This window comes from Amia ocellicauda, chromosome 9, assembly GCF_036373705.1.
Source record: "Amia ocellicauda isolate fAmiCal2 chromosome 9, fAmiCal2.hap1, whole genome shotgun sequence".
NCBI lineage: Eukaryota > Metazoa > Chordata > Actinopteri > Amiiformes > Amiidae > Amia > Amia ocellicauda.
In genome coordinates this window covers 29196161-29218078 of record NC_089858.1, presented here as the reverse complement: position 1 = coordinate 29218078, position 21918 = coordinate 29196161, and the positions used below count along the sequence as shown (strand labels likewise).

General features: G+C 39.1%; 1 protein-coding gene across 1 annotated transcript in view; it reads left to right on the top strand.

The window, feature by feature from the left end:
- chst8 (carbohydrate (N-acetylgalactosamine 4-0) sulfotransferase 8) overlaps positions 1–21918 on the top strand; it is a 154386-nt gene that overhangs the window by 42114 nt on the left and 90354 nt on the right. Inside the window, exon 2 of the mRNA XM_066714017.1 lies at positions 2786–3025. Within this exon, the coding sequence (XP_066570114.1) occupies positions 2917–3025 (109 nt within the window). The 5' untranslated portion in view covers positions 2786–2916. The remainder of the gene's footprint in view (positions 1–2785; positions 3026–21918) is intronic.

Below are 21918 nucleotides of genomic sequence, written 5' to 3'. Positions count from 1 at the left end.
TGGCAGAAACATGTTTAATAGTTTGTTTCCTTTTTTCCCTCTCTCTTCTCTTGGGCTCTCAATCAAAGGGAATTTGCTTATCTCTTATTGTACATCCAAGCTGAATCTTCAAATGCCTCTGTTATGGAATTCATTACAAACAAAAATATATATATTCCCCCCTCATCTCTGTCTCAAACCAGTGTTGTATCCTACAATGAACAGAAGCAGTAGCCACGTCTCAAACAGGAGGAGTAGTGCTGCTGAGGATTTCCAAACCAAACACAAACTTAGACTACAGAATAAATAATAAAAGAGGAATTATTGCGATTTTGAGAAGGCCTGCTTATATGCGATTTTATGGCATACAAAGCAAGTGAGAAAGTGTTAGCAAGTGAGAGAAAAGCCGTCATGTATTTATTTTTGTAGGATCTAGCTAGATATTACATAAGCTTATAGGTATTCATTTTTTTAATTTTTACTTTTAGTGAGTAATGTATTTCACTCTTATAAAAATCCTGTCTGAAATAAACTTGGCAAGCTGTAGTTTTTTCTTCCATTTGTTTTGTTTTGATATTATAAAGGTTTTGATCCTTTGAAAGAATTCCAGTCTCCATTTTCCTTTCAGTGCATCAAGCAATGCAGACAGATGTCAATGGACTACACTCATTCAAGAACAATAGTAGACTGATATGAGAAATATCAATCTGAATATACCACACCTCTTTAAACACTGGAGGTTGAAGTTCAAGGTTCCACAGGGTTTTGTTGACCAGTGTTGCATCAGTACACATCCTGGTGAGGAGCACAAAGCAAATATCAAAATAATCAAATGTGCAAGGCATCTCAGTGGAGAAAAGATATTGAAGTCGGCAGCAAATTAAATCCAAACAAGCAGGCAGATGTCCACAGTTAAGCAACTCTAATGTATACAATTGTTATTTAAAAAAATGTAAATTTCAATCTACATTTTGGTTGTCTACAGTTTATCCAATGAATGTGCAATTTAGGTGTGGGTGGGGAAAACAGAATTCATGTATATACAGTTAGGTCCATTAATATTTGGACAGGGACACAATTTTCATCATTTTGGCTCTGTACGCCACCACAATGGATTTGAAAGGAAACAATCAACAAACATCCCAAGAACAAGCAGGAACTAAAGACAGCTGCAGTGCACTCACAATTTCATTCATGATTTTGTTAGTTTGTCCAATTACTTTTGAGCCCCTATAATTTGGGGGACCACATTTAAAAATGGGTGTAATTCCTACAGCGTTCACCCAATTTGGATGTAACTACCCTCAAATTAAAGATGAAAGTCTACACTTAAAATACATCTTGATTGTTTCCTTTCAAATCCACTGTGGTGGTGTACAGAGCCAAAATGAAGACAATTGTGTCACTGTCCAAATATTTATGGACCTAACTGTAAATTAAAGGCTTTTCCCTGAAATATGACTAGACTGCCTTTTTCTTCCTCTTAATCCCACTGCATTAAATGAAAGGTCTGTATAAAACACAGCTTGCATGAATTACTGAAACCACAAATAGGCCAAATGGGCACAATTAGAGCAGCGATTCTGTGCAAAAGACATTAAGTAAAAAGGTTAATTTAACACATAGTCTTTGAATGATGTATGATAACTAAGGATGTCTAAATCAAGACTGTGGAGGTCTTTCTAAATGTCTAGAATGTCTAAGGAAGATTAATCTAAATCTGAATTTTGTGTATGGGGAGATCCACTAGAACAACTGTCTCCTGCAACATTACCAGCTCAGTCCTGAATTAGCTCTGTCTTAACTGCTTGTTATTCAAATTTGTTCATGAATGACATTGGGTGTCACAACCAAATGAGAAAAGTGACCTGCCTTTCTTAAAAGCTTTTTAACACAGCGAAGGAAACACTTCAGTACAATTAGACATTCACTTAAACAAGACACTCTAAATCTGAGCTTAATTGCTCAACAAATAGAGGAAAACAGCACGCCAGTTAAACGTGCAGCGACACCGATAGATGCGCAAGGCTTGAGGTAATGCAACTTGAAACACAATATTTACTGTCTGTGGTATAATACATCAGTGCCAGGATGACACATAGAAGAGTTAAGAAGAGTTAAGTGCTGTGTTGTTGTAGTTTGGTTGAAATGATCCACATGAACACCAGCACGTATAATCCTCTCTCTTACCCTAATGAAAGTTTTCCACTGTTTTCCAACCGCTACACTACGCCTTTACTTTGCTTTGCCATGGTTTCCAGCAGCTTGAGTTACACCTCATCATACACCTCCGTAATCTACCTTGATTTCAATGTGCGTAAGTGCTCTCAGAGTTAAGGTAGTCTGCATTCGTTTGATTTTAGTCACAGTCGCATTAAATACGGAGATGATTCAGAGCTCTAGGTACGTCTCAGTGAGTAGGTCTATGGGATTTGTGGGGAGTCTTTTGACAATCTACCTGTTACTCTGTTCAGGTTTTCTTCTTTTTATTATTGTCCCTAAACTGTTCTGACTTTTGCCTGAAGAGGAGTTTAATGTGGTTGGGTCTTCTGATCAGATGTTTAGTTGAATGTAAATAAGACTAGGGGCTAGACCAAATCAAAACTTTGACCAGCCTGTGAATGACAAAGTACAAACCTGGACTCAGTCACTGTTTAATTTATTGTCAGAAGCCACTTCCCATTACTTATAAATACAAAATGCAACGGCTTTATAACTTGTGAGCAAGTCAAAATAATGATTTGGTCCAGGCCATGTCTTAGTGGACTGGTGATGCTAATGCATTGTCGCTCTCATCTTTCTCCAGGTGGTGCTACCATGGCTGCCCACAGAAGCACTAACTGCCTTTGGGACGTTCTGGAGTTCAGCTGAGGACCCGGTCATCGCAGTGACAGGCACGGGGGTGGCGGGGCGGGCGGAGGACATCTCTCGGTCACCATGAAGCTCCCCTGCTTATTCTCCTTCATCCTGCTCTTTGGAGCCGGCGGGCTGGTGCTCTTCATTCACTTGCAGGATCTCTCGGAAATGGTGCAGCAGCAAACCCCAGGTCAGTGCCCTCCTCTGGCAAAGTGCTACTGTAACTACTAGTGCTACACTATTATTTACTACAACCAAGCATTACAGTGTTCTTCACATGCAGCTTTCTAGGGCCACAATCTGAAAAGTTTCATCTGCCTGTTTAAATCATCGCCTGCTTAAGACCGATGAGGTTACATTATTTCAGCTGGGGAATAATGGGTTCAGCTGACCCATTAGGAGCTATGGAATAAAAACCTAGAAGCACTTGAGGACTGATACCGAAGAACATTGCGATTCTATATTTCTGTTGTACGTCTTCAGAAACACATACGAATATCGAAGTCTGTCTCAAGGAGTCATTGTACAGGTCTCTGTTGGTGTTCTTGCATTCCAAGACTCTAAGATCAGACATATTATCCGAAAAGCAGAATAATTATTGAGTAATAACTGGGCAAATGCAGTTCAATTTGCTCTTGCCTGAATCTGAATCTCCATGTAATCACTTCGAGAGTATTGTCCTTTTATGTGCAGATTTAAAAATTGTAGCTATGACAGGTACCAATATTGCTGCAGTATAACAGAGGAAGAAACATTTTTTGACATAATCCAAAAATACGTACAACCAGATATTGATAGACTCTCACTGAACCATTTGTGAATTTCACCGGCTGGCGGTGACAAAACTCCCACGAAAGAAAAATGATTGTACGACGAGAAGCTCAGCTCTTGTTATGATTGATTTTGATTTTTTTCCGCATTGCTAAATCGCATCGACAACAAAGAGGAGATAATGTGATGTTTCATTTGTGCCAGTAACCATGTCATTAGAAACACTATACACACTATGCTTAATATTAAATAAATATAATCCGATTCTCATGACATCATTAAAGCAAGCTTCCCAGCTGGAAAATGACTTACGAATCAGACTGCAGGTGAACCATGTCATACAGGCAGGGGAATAAGACTGGAAAAGTCACCAAGCATCAGAAGATCCACGAGGCCTTTAAAAGGGCCTGCAGTTCTTTTGAAGTAAAATTAATCTGTATTGCTTACACCTTGAAAGATGAAACCATTTTACAGTTGAATTCAAAGGGAATATAGAAACAGTGAATTTTATTTTGGAAGGTAAAAAAGCTACTTGTTAGATCTGTTGTAGAAACCTAGCATACCTTGAAATTACCCTGATGTTTTCTAGCACTTACAACTGTACACTGCTTCGGAAAGTCTGTGAAGCAGATACAGAGACAGAGGCATATGTTTTCCGTTTTGCTTCACTTTTGTTCTTTTATATCAAAAAGGTAATTCAGTTCTGGTTAACGGGATGTTACGTCCAAAGTTCTGTGAGCCTTCGGAGTCTTTAGTACGTTCTGTGTGTGACAGATACGGCCCGCGCTGTCTAAAGAGGCTGTCAGTTCCTCTAAGCTCTTTTCCTCCAGTACCGGGTTTTTAATGAATCATCTCAATAGCCCTTCACTATCTGCTTCCCTCCTGTTTATCCCATTTGTTTTGCTTGACCACAGTCTTTGGTTCCCCATTGTGGAGAAAACGTATACAACAGCAGAGCTGGGGCTGTCAGATTTAACAGGCTGCAGATTAATGTGGATTTATTTCTCCACTTATTAATTTGATCTATTTTAATGTACAATGGGGAAGCCAATACAATCTCCAAGAAAGCCACATCACTAAGCCAAATAAATAAATAAATAAATAAATAAATAAAATTGGCAGCGGCATCAAAAAAAGAAGGAGATGGAGAGAAAAGCAAAATAGTTGTATTCAGGAGTGTGTTCTTCAAATCCACTGTGAAGGATACAATCCAATATGCGTCTTAGCTCTGTTTTTAATGTCTGGCATTAGAAATAGGAAGGGTGTTAAATTGGTTTGTTTAAGTGAATAATAAGTTCAATTAAGTAATTAAGAGATCATCTGAAATGAAAACCAGAAGTGCTCTGGTCCCTGAGGAGCAGATTTGAAGAACACTGGCCATGTATTATAAATAGACTCTGGTGTTAAATTGAGTTACTGTATTTAGCCATGTTCTCTTTGCACAATGCGTCCTTGTTGCAATTATAAAGATACAAAACTGCCTGATTGATCGCAGTTTTATACAACAGGCAGCAGCTGCACTCATAACCAGGTCAGGTGCTGGAGTCTGGGCTTGGGGAGCCCTCTCTCTCATCTTGTGTTACCATTAATAATTGAATACAAAATATCGGGTTTCGTTATCTTTTTCTTCGGGTTGTTCATAATTGCATAGTACTGCTGCACAAAATCCCATATCAGCTCTCCTCAGATTAGGTAATGCATGAGGCTTACAGACACCAGAGAGTCGATGAGCGAGATACCTGCTGCTGAAACGCACTCTGCTAAAAGGTTAACAGCGATCAGTAAAATACAGTGAAAAGCTTCTGACGATTGCATTACAAAGCCTTTCAAAATAGCATGCAGTTTTGCCTATATATAAGACCATTGCTTTTGTTTAACTTGATATATATGCTTGATTGAACTACTTAATAAGTCTACATAAAATGGAATTAAGATGTGACTTCGGATCAAATGTATTTTCAATGTCCTTACAAATAATTGTAAGATTTGTTTACTGCTGTTCATCAAAGTGAGACCTTCTAATCACAGCTTTTCCAATTCAATCCACTCAATCTCACCTGTTCCTGATCTTCTCCACCTTTGGAGGTGACAGATCTGAAGTAGTAGAGAGGATCACGGACAGGTGAGTCTAAACTGAGTGTAGTGAGGTCTCACCTGGTTGAATAGAGTAAATACCATTTTAAAGGCATTTGAAGGGCATTGCAAATGCATTTGAATCCAAGAATAGATCTGAAAAGAGCACTATAAAATATTCCCCAGGCTCCCAGGGTACAGCCTGAAAGGGGAATTGAAGTGTGATATCAAAAGTTAAGAATACTAACTGCAGTATATTCCATCAAATCAAAGTAATCTGCAAGATACTATGGTCCAGCATATATTAGGTAAACTACAATTGTGTGAATTTTAAAGCATTCTAAGGGTTAATCTCATTTTGTTACTATTAGTAGAAGTAGTACCATCAAAATACTTTTTCTAGAATCAATACCACTATGAAACTTCAAATAAACAAACAGCAAGTTTTATGAAGTTTGTATTGTTTCTTGAAAGCCTCCTATCTTTGTTATTTCTGATTTTCAAAAGTTTCAGTGTCATCAGTTGTTTCAATAGTCCATAAATACATAAATAAAATGGTCAGGAATTAATGTATGATATTATTCTGGCCACAAACTTTAATTTAGCTTCACACTTTTTCCAAATTCAGACAAAATCCAACCTTTCAAAAGACTGGTTGGAAAAGCTGATATTAGTAACAGGCTAATCATGACACTCACAATTGTAAAATGTGCGTTATCAATCATGATTACATTGGTCAGGATTATACTGTTTACACACAATATGACAATAAGTCAGGTATATATTATTTCAGGAATAGCAGCTTTCTCCTCCTTGGAAGCAACATGAGGAGGAGTTTTCTTCTCCCCCAGTTTTTTTCTCATTTTCGCAGCTGGTGGAAGGCAAGTTAAGGAGTGTCCTAGAGAAAAGGAGTTCAGCTAAATCCACACTTTTCTCCGGGGCAGAGCGGAATGGAGAAATTACACATTAGCCGGAAGGGAGAGTGCATGTTTCATTGTCATTGGGAGACAGCGGCAGCTAACCTGTTTCAGTAATGCTTACATTAGTTTGCTTTAATAAAGTACTTGTGACAGCAGCTGTTTGTGTTGATTTGTTAGTATCCATTTCTTCCTTCCCGCGCCCCTCACACGGTGACCTAATTGGAATGCGGCTCTGAGAAAGCAATATCAAAGTAATTTTCCACCACATTAGGTGCAATTTACTTCTGATCTTTGGAATGAAACAATCCTATCCCTTTGGCTTCTGTGAGCACATAAACCTTGATTACATTTATGTATTGGGCAGTCAAGCCAGCAGATCGCATGAATCCCTCCGCCGCTGTTTTCCCTGTGCACTTGCTCCAGCACCAACCCTAGCTCAGCATGCTCCCCTAAACACTGTAATAAAAGCTGACATCTAATGAAGCAGTTGGAATACATTAGTGCTGTTATAGTGGCCATCTGGGTAGCTCCAGGTAGAAAACCCTGACAGAACACCTGCATGTTCAACTCTCCATTCGTACCCCCACCACCAGTTTACCGTTTCCATGTAAACCCAGATACCCCATGGCAGAATAAAGTGGCACCTGCCTTTATCTCTCCCTCTCTCTCTCTCTTTTGTTACTTCTATTCTGTCATCCCAGTTCCCCTCAGGTTAAGCTTGGGGCATCATCTGTTACTTCCTGTTATCTCCAGATTTCTACCACAACCTGTTGTAAGGTTTCCCCCCCCAAGCTGCCTGTGTAGACTGAAAATAAAAAATATATATATTTTCGAGACGTTTAAAGCTAATGGAAAGCAAGTTGAGTGGGGAAGCATTTTAATGATGCACAGTGCTGTAATGTATATTTGATAGAACAGTGTCAAATTGAAATATGAGGGCCAATGGCACACTACCATAGTGGATTTCCTACTCTGTTCAGTACTCTGTTCTGTTCCTGTTCTTAGTTCCTTCTACATTTGCCTCCCTTAACTAACTCGTGATTGGCCTACCTATATAACTCCTCTTAGAAATCTACATTTTTTTAAGCCCAGCTCCAGCTGAGGAGCAGAACTGGTGGTTAAAGATACTGCTGAATCAGAAACAACCAGATAACTTATTCCATTCTGTAATTGGCACACCACTTAAAAAACTACATACAAAACAAATCAGATGAAAAGAAAGAAAGAATGCCCTATGTTGGTGAAAATATGATTGTACATGATGTCCGTTTCTTCATTTCTTCAAATTATGGTAATATATGTCTATTAACATGCACAGAGTTAACCACTGAGATCATTATTTGTGCTATTTTAATACAATAGCGATTAACCATTTTGAGACAGTAGTCATGGTGGTCAATACATGTCAACTTATAGCGGTGAATGCTGGGGCTTTTTGTTGAGGGCTTTTGCAACTGCAGGATTTGCCTGATAAAGTTTTTGCAATCAAGTAATGATATTAGTCTGGCTTGCTTGTGTTACTGATTTAGCAACAAAATCCAGGTCCATCTTTGTCGGGGTGTGGACTGAAAACAAAGTGTGTCTTTCCAACAGGAAAACTGCATAAAAAACCTGCCTTTTCAAGTTCATCTAAAAACTGCTGCCCAGCCAGTGTGTTCTCTGCCTCAGGTTTCCAATGCAAACTCAGAGCTGCCTATCTCTGCTTGCATCCCTTTTAAGACTAGTCCTTTCCCACTGCTCGATCAATCACCACCACCACCCATCTCAAAGTCCTTGTTTCTCTGTCTCTCTCTCTCATTTCCTTTTGGTTGCACCATCCCCCTCACCTGCCTCCCTTCCCTGCCCACCACCCCCCACCCCCCCACTCTTGCCTATGATAAATCACCTTTCCAGCCTTCACCTGTAGATGCTCCCATCTTTCTCTCCGCTTTGCAATCTATACGCTGTTATAATCGACACTGCAGCACTCGACACCTGCCCACCACAGAAGATCAGATCACAAGTTCCCTCACTTTCCATTGCATTCATATTCAAGTATTGTACTGTATTTACAGGCTTTGCTCTTTATCTTACATCGTGCTGCACATGTTGTGTTCAAGCTCTCCGCTCTGATGTCTGCTAAGTGTGAGTCATAATGGCATCATCCAAAGAAAGAAAGATAGATGGGACAATTTATCCAACAATTGATACAGAAATAACAGTGGGCTACAAAGAACGCACACAATTAGGTATATAAAAATGTATCAACTGATATAAAAAAGGAAATAAATAATAATAAAAATAATATTATTCCTTTGATATTAGGTCTTAGCCAACACCTTAGAAGGGAGAAGACAGATTTTGTTTTCATTTTAAGGGAACAGGCAGGGTGTAGACCTCTATCTGAGATCCCTGGGGACTGTTACTGTATAGGCAGCGGTCACAGGGACCCTCATATCAAGGGAAGATGCTGAAATTTGTAGAAAAGGCAATAAAGGAATCAAAAAGGGGCTGGTGTTAGGGCACCGTATGGATCCAACTGAGAAGCAGCTTAAAAAAAACCTAAACAATCTCTTTTGAAGGCTTCTGTTGTAGCTGGTTTCACTCAATAAGCTCAATCTACTCCTTGCTGAGAAAATCCTACCTCAAAGTTGCAGGCCCTGGTTGTACTGTATGTATTGTAAATATGAACAGAGCATCCACTGACTGTTGCTTTAACCACGCACTCCTTGAAACAGAAAGTCCTGTGTGTGGCTCTCGGTTTGGTGCATTCATGCACACGCAATAACCCTCTTCTCGAGCCGTGATGGGAAAATGAATGGGGCTATATGCTCTAAGTATGCTGCACCTGTGCAGAGCAAGGCACAATAAACGAGGGGACATTTCAAGCTGCTGTAAATCCTGCAGCTGTTTGCAGAGGAGTCCAGCATCCATATATTACCTCTGCGTGCCTACACTCTGCACCTGAAATGAAGTTTTGTTGGATGACACTGACTGGGGTTATGTAGTGCTCAATGAGCTACCTCAGCCAAGCCAAACACCCTCGACAGATGTTTCCCACAGAAAAAAAGGAATATACTTACTGAAACTCAAACTTCAGGTGATAAAGTGTGTTTGAAAAGGGAATGCAATCAAATTTAGATTCTCTGGCACCCACTGCATTGGAGGGACGGTCAGTGATTTTTTTTTGGAACAGCCATTTCCAGTAGTATTATTATTTATTAAAATATAACCAAGGCAGAGAGTAAGAGTTATCGAGCCCTTAGTCTCATCTGGAAAGGGCTGATTAAACTCAGGGAGATTGTCCTAGCAGTCTGGCACTTATTCAATATGACAAGGTCCTGTCTGTCAGTGTCCCTAGTCATTCCCTCATCTGTCGTACACACACTCTCAGCTGTCTCTGGAGGGAGAGAGAGAGAGAAGGGGGAAAAAGCTCTCGTTGTGGGAGAATCAATTAATCAAGTGTCTTCTAATGAACAGCAACATGAAAATACGTGTCAAACATGGGGGGCTCCAGCAGTCTGAAAAGCAATGCAGACACTGTGATCTGTGTTCATAATGAATGAAACTGAAGAGTCAGTTGAGTTAACCTTCATTTATTTTATGGTATCTACTAATAGGCCTATATGTATTATACATTTTACTCCAGGGCAAAATTAATGTGTTCTTGGTAAACAAGCATTACCAAGTTGTTAACCTAAACAGCTGGAACCAAAATACTCACTATCTACAATTAATTACCAAATAATTGTACATTCATGTATTTGATATGTAATAATTCATACACCACGACCCTCGCACACATTGTACTGCTGAAGAAAACGGCTCTCTCATGTTAGGAAAAAATGCAAATCACTTCAAGGGTTAAATTAATAACTAAAGGGTTCAGATTACACAACTAGTGCTGAGAGATGTGTTTTGCTCCTTTTTATAAATCTGTAGTTCATTCACTCCTGTCAGAACATTTGTCTTCACCGTTGCACTCACTTCACATAGGGCCCTGAAATGAGCTGCAATAGGCCTAGTTTTCCCAGCATTTCCCAGCAGGCACTAGACAATACTGTGAAAGACAGTCAAACCATCTTATATAACCACCGTCTCTATACTACTTCACAGAAGATACTTTACAGGGCTTTACAATCAAATCTCTCTAGAAAAAGCAAAACAAAACATTCAAAGAATTCTGCACAGTTTTAATCTAAAATAAGGAAATACAATTATATTTTCCTTCTTATCCTGGATATTTATTTCTTTACTTGTATTTCATTGTATTTAAAAATGTAATATAGTGAGATTTAGTATTTTTATTTAGAGATCTAGCAATCCTGCACAAAACTGTCACTTCACATTCCAACACACATCAATTTTTAATTAAAAGATGAGTAAAAAGATAAAGCAAAACAGACAACTAATTAAGAACAATGCTAAGTAGCTGCTCCACTAATGGTAGTACAATAAGTGCCTAACACCCCCCATTGTGATCTGTGAACCTCCAAATAAAACCTCAAAACCAATATGATGTACATAGTTCCCATTTCACAGCACTACATCAACACACCTACAGACACTGTTTTATCTTTGTGCTACTGTTAAAGAGGTATTTTTGAAATACCTAGTTGTTAATAGTGAAAGCACGATCATGACTTCTGTAATAACCGAATGTAGATAAGAACAACCTATGGATTTATTTCAGTTGATCTCCCATCTGTCAAGGTCATAAATACAATACAACACCAACTTATCTTGCCCAAGAAGGGACTGAATCTCTAACTGAATCTCTGACTAACTTAAGCTCATAAAGCTTAAGCATCTGTTACAGTAGGTACACCACCCCCACACACATACACTTCTTTACGAACCATACAGATCCATCACAAATCATTGCTTTTTGGCGCATTGTGTTCGCAATTCTGAACATACCCTGGTGCTTAATACTGATCAGAAGTAAACCAAGCGTAGCGATAATAAACAACAACTCATTCATCAAAATCATTAAGCTGAGTCAGTCAGTTTGCTTTCCTGCATGTGCTAAATACGGCCCCCTCCGCACAAAATTAAAATCACAGAAAGGTTCTGAAACGCAGACATGCCGGCGATTACAGCTCAAACGGAAGCTGGATCAGACTTGTGGGCTCTAATTGGATCTGGGCACAATTCTAAATAGATTCCCACTAGCTTAGGAGTTGAGTGAGCCTGGTAATAGGTTTAGCATCCAACATAAGTGGCTCTTTGAACAGAAAGTGTGCTTTACAACCATTTGTCCTCAATGTTTCCCTTTCTTTTCTTTTTTTTCCTCGCCACTCCGATGGAAATTTTTTACCGATTTCCCCTACACGTTAATTCCATAACAGGTAACGTAATATGGGAGTATTGCATTAGATATTGAGTATCTGAGTTGCCGACACAGGCGTCCCAGCCGCTGTAGCATTCGACAGCTGCAGAGGTGGAGGTTGGGGGTATATGTTTATATGTCCACCCCTTTGCTGGAATCAGTCGGCATCTCGTTCTGAAATTGGAGGCTTTAAACTTTCTTTTAGCAAATGATTCATTTTGAAAAGTCAGAAACACACAGGATCCTTCCGCAAATTGGACTAAACTGAAGAAAGCAGACTTAAGTATAAGCTATTAAGTGTACACTGATTATAAGTTGATTCAGAAATTAGTATCCTTTGCAGAACTGAACTTGTCAGGAAGTGTTTTATTTAGGTTGGCATAAACTAATCCCTTGCACTTGTCATGTAATTCAAAATAAATAAATAATATATATTTTTGAAAAAATGTATATATAAAATCTGGACAGTTTGCTGCATGTGATAAGATGGCTGTACAGGCCATGAGGGATTAGGTCTGATAAAGCCACATGAATCCTGCATTCCCCATTTTTGAGCCTCCTTTGAAGAAGAAGAAAAAAAAACTATTAAGCCCTACTGCCATTCAAAGTGATAACAAGCTGTCAAACTGTAAATGAATCTCGCCGACTCCATGTGGAATCATGGTGTCATTAGAATGGTCTGACTGATGTTTATCTTAAAATATTATGCTGTGATAGAGGGGCTGCGACACGACAGACACTGAAGAACTGATCAGAGTCCCGCAGTGGCAGTCACTCAGCTCAATAGGAAAATACACTCCTGTGTATTTGTTATTTAACACAGGAAAATATAATTACAGCAGCGTAACAGTCTGTCAGTGATATCCCTGCACATGCTAATAAATCAAGACTATTGTTTTTTAGTTTTTAGTTTTTCTGTAAAAAGTAATAACTAATGCCTCCATGAATATTACTGAGCAAACGCTTGATAATGAGCCGCACTCTGATTGGTGGATAAGAAAAGCCACTTTATTAAAGTTTTGAATAAATCAATCATGGTCCATTATGGCTCATTTCAAATCAAAGGGACCAAATGGAAACTGGTTTAATTGTTTCATCATTCTTTTTAAGCTACTAAAATTTGGTCAAAAGCATCAAACTTGCAAATCTTCTTGAACAGGGCACCTGTACAGCCGCGACAAATCAATTATACTGGTACATTTTTGTTAGCATTAATAACATCTACACGGAGAAATTCGGAGGGAGCAACTCCTGACTTGTTCTCTGCTTGGAATCTAATTTTACGCTCCTCACAGCAGGGCCACTAAGGGACTGAGCGGCAGTGGTAGAGAAAATGTATTAGTCACAGAAGACTAAATTCAGGGAGGCTGAATGTTTACAACTTTTTCAAGCTGTTTTTTTTTTCTTTTTTCTTCCCCCTGCTTCTCCAGAGAGTTAGAAAAATATTGATCTAGAAATGCCAGTCATAAAATATAAATGGCATTCAAATATACACATTTTCACAGTATTGTTTTTTGTTGTTGTTGTTGTTGTTGTATTGTTTCTTATGTTACATGCCTCCAATACAATCTACCCTGGTTCTGTGTTTCCAAAGAAATCCTGGAACAGTGAAGACAGGTATGGTGATGGGCAGGGCAGTGTGGGTGGCTTCAAATGGACAATTTGACTGTCATTTCTGCTCGAGTGCAGCCGTGAAGGGCACTGCTATCCCAGATTGTGATGAAAAATGCCACATATACACACTGTACCTAAGTTCTTCTTATGATTCAATGACAGACTTTACCAGGAGGCAGAACTTCAGTAAGTCAAAGTTATCTCCCACCAAAGTACTCTGCTGTGCTGCATTAGTAGACTTGACCTCTTGCCCTGGGAAAGGTCCCACTGCTGCTTGCAATGGTTCACGTTTCTGTTAGCCACGGTCACACAAAAAGGACAGGCATTTGGTGGCTTCTCTCTCTTAAAGGGGTAGTAGATCCCTTTTTGCCGAACCCTGGAGAAAACTATATTGCCCCCAATATGCTTCTCAAAACAAACATAAAAGCCATTGGTTAACACAGCAGAGCAAGATAATCTGCACTTCTGGCCATTTATCTCCCTTAACCCATGTCTTACCTCTGCACTTTCCATTCACCTATACTCTGGTTGATAATAAAATTGATGCTGTAAATGATCTCCCCTGAGGAGTTTGGTGAACCTTGTGCCACAGGGCAGATTTTGCAGAGAGAGACGTTGGTGTATGCAAATCCTTCCCAGGGTGACATGTTCATCCCACAGGTGTTCTATGGGATTGAGGTCAGAACACAGGACGTAGCACAGGACCTCTGCTACAATTCATCACTGGTGGAAGGAGGCTTGCCACATTACTTTTGGGAATATGGGTGAAATAATGTGCAGGACCAAAACAAGCTTAAATCGAAGCATAAATGAACATTCACCAAGTCATATTATTTTTAGTAATGGCTTCCTTCTTGCTACCCTGCCATACAGGCTGGTTTTGTGCAGCGTTCTGATTATTGTTGACTGATGCACATTTTGTCCCATCTCAGCCACTGAGCTCTGAGCTGGCCTCCTCGCCCGTCTGCTCAGTTTGGAGAGACCACCTGATCTAGGCAGTGTCTGGGTGGTACAATGCACCTTCCATTTCTTAATGACTGAGTACACTGTGATCACAGGGATATTCAGAGACTTCAATATATTTTTTGTACCCTTCTCCTGACCTGTGTTTTTCAATGATTTTACCCCTGACTTGCTTTGAAAGCTCCTTGGTCTTCACTGTTGAGTCTTTGCATGAACTTCACTACCTGACTGAGGAACCTCACAGAGAGGTGTTTTTATTCTGAAATCATGAGAACCACTATTATTGCTCACAGACAGAGACCATTTAACAAACTGTGTGGCTTGTGAAGGTCATTTTGTGCACCTGAATTAAGGTTCAGGTTAGGTTTGCACAGAGCAAAGGTTTGAATACATAAGCAATCATATTTCCTATTGATTATCAATTTAACTTTTGCTTTGAATATGTGCAGTAGGTTGTGTATGTAACACATTCATTCCTTCTTCAGTGTCATGACTGCAAAATTGAAAGCAACAAAATTTGAAAACTTTTAAGGTTTGAATACTTTTACAAGGCACTGTATATATCTGCATATATACACAGATTTAAATTAAATGCCTATGTAATACTTTATACCATAGTTTCTGCACAATGTGGATTGTTTTCCCAGGTAAGGCATTGTTTTTTCAGGACTCCAGACAATGCTATATTTAGCAGTTCTTGCTCATAAGGTGGGGAAGCGCTTTTTCCCTTTAGCTGTTTTGAAAAGTTCAGATGCTTATTGCATGAAGCAAGGCTGGTAAAAAAAAAAAAATCTATAAAAATAAAATGCATTGGGGACCTATTTGAATTCTTCTATCTGTTATTTATTTATTTATGTATTTTAAAAGCCCCACGTCAACCAATTCTAGCGCTTTGGTTCCATTCATTTCATTCAGATAATGCAATGAATTGTAAAGAGCAGATTTGCCAGGAACCGTATTAGTGGTTAAACGGTAACTTAAGGTGGACCGTAGCCGTATTTTTCAAGGCATAAATCTCTCCCGGAGATAAGCTGTCAGTGTATCAGTGTAGGTCTTGGGATAATGCTATTTGCTGCTGTTCCTGTTCCCAAAGTGACAGCAGGAAGATGGAACGGGAAATTAATCTTGCTACACTATCAGGCACATCCTTGCATTGACTACCCAAATTGGCCACATATGTATGTTTGTTTTCGCTCCTCTCTCGCCCCCTCCCTCATCAGCCCTTTCCGGCTCCAAAAGGAGAGGAAAACGACGTGTGGTGCCCCGTAAACTCACTCAAGTGAAGCCATGCAATTAAAAAGCATATGTTTTACATTAATTATTTCTCACACACATTAGTCCTGTTCTCCTTCCCAAGCTCCCTCATAATTGCAGGTACCCCGCGATTCATTTAGCTGTACAAGGACATTCCCTTCCGGCTGTTATGATTTATTATTATCTTCACTCTCAGGAGACTATTAATGTCACCTCTCCGGCCTCTCCAAGTCGCGGCTATTATTTCTATGGCAGATCCCGGCAGCATTTGAATTGATTATGGAATCCGGATTCTTTTCTGGTGGTTTGAAACCTGACAGCTGTCTTGCGTAAGTATTTAATGCTGTTTTACCCTTTTATCTTACCTGCTCTACTAAGCACAACTTTAAGGACAATTTCCACTAGCGTAACCTGAAAAGCAACTAATTCTGATACACTCCGCCCTTTGCAACATACCTAGATCAAAATTGGCCATATTACTGTTAACTCACCAATAAAGCAATGCTCTTATTACTCATGGTCAGCTGATTGAGTAGTTTCCAGTCCAACATGTTTCTTCTTGAGCTGTGCAGTAAATCATCATAGCGTTTGACAGAAGAATGACAATCTTATTGTTTAGCCAGGATATTCATCCGTAATTCTTCTACTCCATTGCAAGTCACAGCACACCCTCTAAAACTCCCATGCTGTCATGGGCAATCTTTGCTAAACTGCAATGCCAATTAATTTCAGGAGATACTGCAGGCCTTTTAATGAAGGCTTTTGGCCCTGTAATGAATCTGTGTAAAAATGAATATGTAAAACCATATTTAATATTCAAAATTAAGTCATCATGATCCCTATAAGCAATCAACGTGACTTCAACAGTTGCATGACTTTCTTTCAACTCATTCCTAACGGTCAAAATGATGTTCAGTAGCAGGGTAGGCAGCAGGACTGCAGTGAGAATGGGTGGGCTTCTCCCATCCCAGAAGACATTGGTACAGAATGGCACTGAACCTCAATTACTACATGCACTTTAGTACAACATCACGAATTGAAGTCATTTCAGTGTATCTGGCTGTTGAAACACTTTGTCTGAACTCCAAATGGTCCAATCTGTCAATCTGCAACATGCATTCTTGCAAAAGTGTCTCTGAACCTATAAAGCGTCCTGTACAATTCTCACATTTTAGCACGACTGAGTGGATCTTGACGGTTTTCCTAACGATGAACATTCAGTCTTGGAAACAGATGTGCATGCACAGAGTTTTGGGTTTTGACATCCTTCAAATGTAAGCATTTTGTTACTGAACTTTCTAATAAAAATCATAAATAAATAAAGACAGCGACAGGGGTGCGTGCAGGGAGAGGATTTTGCATTAGCCTTTAGACAGGACAATTTAAACTGAAGCTTTACTTCAATGGAGGTTTTTATTTTAAATCTATCTAGTTCAGGGCCATAATGGAATCATAAACGTCAGTTGAAATAAATAAGGTAGTTACTCTCTTATGACTATAAACAACCAGTTACCTTGGGGGAGACTAGATTATCCAGTTTATGGATCTAAACGTGGTTTTTACTCCTAAATAATCTGTCTATTCTGCATTCACAGACGGCTCTGAAAAACCCAAGAAATCTTTCCATCATTAACACTGAAGCAGAGGAAGGAGGAAATGTTTAGCTAAAGCTTGCATCAATATTTCACAGCTTTTTGAGAAGGAATTTGAGAAATTAAGGATAAATCCCTTTCAGTCTTCTAGTAAAGAAAGTTGATTTCTGAACACTCTTGCTTCTTGTCTCAAGGCAATACAGGCATATTTAAAGAATTTCTTACCACACACCTAATTATTTGAAAAATAAATGTTTTGTGAATCTAGTATAATTAGTTTTTAATTAAAACTTGAATAAAAAAGGAATAATGAACAAAAATGTTTGTTTGCAGTTCTCTTCAATTTGTTACGGTTATTTCCTAACTATAATGAAATCTAGTCACAGTGCTTTCTCTTTGCATTTTATAATGAACCAAACCACCTTTAAAACACAGGGATATTCAATCTACACCAAACTGCAATTAATTTCAGGAGACACTGCAGCCCATTTAATGGAGAATTTTGGCCCTGTAATGAATCTGTTTTCAAAAGAATTAACCCAAATAAAAGCAGCAACAGTAAAAACATCTGTTATATTTTAAATTTGAAATGATTCTGATACATGTAGACAATATGACATCAAGAGTTGCATGCTTGACAGTGAGGACTTAAAGGATATAAAGCCTCCTATTAGAATAGGGGCCGTTCACAAATCTCTATTTATGTACAGTAGTTAGTGCATTTAGGACTTATTTCATTATGCACTATATGTGTTGCCAAACAAAAACATTTTTTTCCCATATTCCTTCCTTTTTTAAGAAAAAATAAAAATATTTCCTATGAAGCTAACTGTTGTGAGTTATGTTCATTGTATGCAGGGTAATTCTCCCCTTTGTCAAGCTAATAGAGGCACGGGATGAGGCAGAGATTTAATCTGGGCATCTCTTGGGACCAGATCTACTTTTTTTCTGTTGACTCGGCTAGAACACTGTCTTTGGATGGAGAGCCACTGACCTCCAGTCATTATGTAGGAAGCAGAGAAATAAATAAATGAGGAAAACTGGAGCAACCACACAGAGCTCACAGCCTGACTCCAATAGCTTGGTAACAATTACACAGTAAATAACAATCACATTCTGAAGCAGAAAAAAACAATTGCTTTGTTTCCCTAATTCGTTTAAGAAAATAATTCCATTAAATCTGATGATGGAGTGAAAAAAAACATTGAAAAAATAAAGTAAATATTTCTGAATGTGCAGAAAAGTTAATTAAATAAATGTATAAATAAAACTGCACACTTTAAATATTATTATCACTACAAAGGTATGAGCTACACGTGTTCCACAAAAAACAGGTATACATATTTTCTATATATACATGATATATATATATATATATATCCTTTGGGGTTTTGAACCAGTGTGGAATGTGTATGCAAATGCCTTTAATCCATCTATAATTGGCTGGAAACGACAGGCAAACACTGCTTTCAAGTTGAGCGCAGGCTTTGAGACAGCCAGTATTAACGGCAAGTCAAAGTTAAGCACGGGTGAGATAATGGTCAGAAGTCATCGCTGCAAGCAATTGATAAGTCCCTTTTGAAATGACTTCTTCTTTGTCTTGATGACAGGGGGATTTGATTGGAGTCTCAGGCCTGGCCATATGATGTCATTCCACGTGGTCTGAGCAATAAACTCGGATTGGATAGTTTCTGTTGACACTTATTAAGGTCAAGAGGGCAGGTGGTGAGGATGATTTTACACTTTCCATCATCTATTTTGAGCAGATTATCAGCACATGTAAAACACACGCATGTTAAATGCCTATTTAGATATGCAAAGCTACAATCCCTGCAATTTCCCAACTTATATGGTATGCAAAGTGCTGCCTGTCAGAGTGGCCTCATAACCATATAGAAGACACCCACATGGTAATTCCATCAATAGTGTCAATCCGTATGGCAGGAGCGCCGCACACAGAACTGACGCGGCATTAATCAGGGCTCATGAGCGACAGATAATCTTTGGTCTTTTTACTTTCAGAGACTCTGATGGGGTGCTCAGGATGCCAGGTCACAATTTTTGACCATTAGCTGACAATATAAATTAGATTCATGGCGCCGTTTTAAAAATAAATTATGGAATCGATGTAAATGTGTTTTTAACAAAATGCACGACCCAGGTCTGCTATCAAGAGACCAATCCACCCTCTGTGGCGTAGGTGGGGGTGGGTGGTGGGGGTTATTGGAGGACAAGGAAACAGTTTTGCAGTTGGTCAAGGAGAAAGCAGCAGTCAATCAGCCACAGAGCATGTCTATTTTTTGCTCGATTACACCAATCAACCAGCAGCCCAGATTACACTCCACACTTCTCTCTTGACACCATTTGAGAGTTATTAAGGAAAGTGACTCCTTATCTCCTATGGCAGATTGGGTAACTATAAATACAGGGGTTTGTAACATTTCATTCAAGTTCTCCTTCATCTCCCCCCTCCATGACAGTACAGAACACACCACAAGAGCCAAAAGGCTTCAAGATAATGTTTGCCAAAGCAGAACTCCTCAACCCTTCATGCAGAAATCAATACCCTACAGACATCTTTTTCCACATTAATGGAAAGGATGATAAGATACCAAATCATTATGTGCTTCGTAGACTTATGTATAGCAAGTTCAATGTAAACCACTGTGGTCACAGGTTTTCTACATGTCTTCACTGCAAAATGCCTTATTTCACAGTAATATGATTAGTATTACCAATGCCACTGTATTACTGTATTATTACCCCTGTATTACCATCAATCTAATCTGCAACTGGCACATGATTCAGTTTTGATTTGGCCTGTGTACTAAGAAATTCTTTTGTCAATTTCAATTACACTATGGATTACTGGGCGACACATTATACTTCGATTACATCCACAATATGGTACAAAATAAAATAATATAAATAAAAACGGAATTCTTACTTGCATATAAGAAGTGTTTTGAAATGTTAATCCGTTAATATTTTGACTATTGATTATCGATGCTGAAAAAGTAATGGATCAATAGCCTGGGTTGCGATGTGTAAGACACAAATGTTTTTTACTAATTAGTTTTGCTATGTTATGTCACCAAGTTGAATTCAGATGTTATGAACACCGGCAATGGCAATGCTTAATTATAGCTGCCTCTAATTCAAGGGACGAAGCTTCTGAAAGTAAACGCCAAAGCCAAAGCAGAAAATAATTTGCAAACCTGAACGATAAAGATTTTATATTCTCCGGGCCCTCACACGCAACTTTGCTGCGGAGCTCGTTTATTACCATCAAGCCGTCAGACAGTTAAGTTTCTCCCTCTCTGTCTCCGCTGGCCGTGTCACGCTAAAAAGCCGTCAAGGTTATTATATCCAGGGGAGGGGGGGGGGGTTGTTATAAGTGCAAGCCACGAGTCTGTTCCCAGCTCCCAGTTGCCTCAGAACAGGGATTGATTCATACAGGAGCCCTACACCACAGCACAAATTAGATACTTGCCTTTTTGAAGAAATCTGCCAGGATGCACTGTGAATGCATTTTATGATCTGGCTTATTGCTTGCCATACAGATACATGTGATATACACACACACACACATACACACACACACACGCACACACACACGCACACACACACACACAGACCCAGTGCTTATGAATTTATCTGGCCTATTCAAAGAATCGTACTGTGAAAAGCAGGCACTGCAGAGCAATGGAATTCGGTACACATACAAATGGGACCATGGGAAATAAATCCACTTGGATGATTCGCTCAGAGGGCCACCCACGGTTTGTACCCCTAATGGCTCGCGTGCATTGCAAGACGTGGTACACAGCTGCATGAAACTGCTTGGTGTTGAAAAGGGCAATCTGATGTTGGATAGCATGTTCCCCACAGTCCAATTTGTACGTGCGCCAAATGTCACTGCTCGACGGTGCGATTTTCCCAATACAGTTGTTGGAACTGACTTTAAAAGTAACCTCTGTATGTGCATGCGTATATATATATAAATATACCTGTCAAATAAAGTGGCTGACAGTGCTTTTCTTGGCGTACACTTGCACTGCAGATTGAGTGCATCTTCACAGCCCCTGGTCATGCCTTCAGCCTTAGAGGAAGAAAAAGAAAAAAGAAAAGAAAAGAAAAAAAGTTATCAAACTATTTTAACCCTTGTTGGCCTCCACACTGGTAAGTCCAAACTCCCTGAAGCATTCGTCTCGTAACAGTGTGTCAGTAGCTTCTTAATTAAAACTGGGGTGATTAGTGTTCGCCCACTCTTCTAATTATCTTTTGAGGGCATACAATAATTGACTAAGAAACATTAGCCACAACATCTGCCTGTGACAAACTTTCCACGGGAGTACACTCACAAAAGACGCAACCACTGCTTTGTAAAGTTATTTATTTATTTTGGGATTGAACAAAGCACTTTTTCTTTTCCTTTTGTTTTTTTTTAATCTCAACCCAGCTATCCTACACAAAGCAAATCCTGTGAAGGGAACTATTCAGACCAGTTTCTTGCTAATTAGACAAACAAGGGGAAGCATCAAAACCCAGGCAGATGGATTACAGTCATTTGAAATGTAAAATG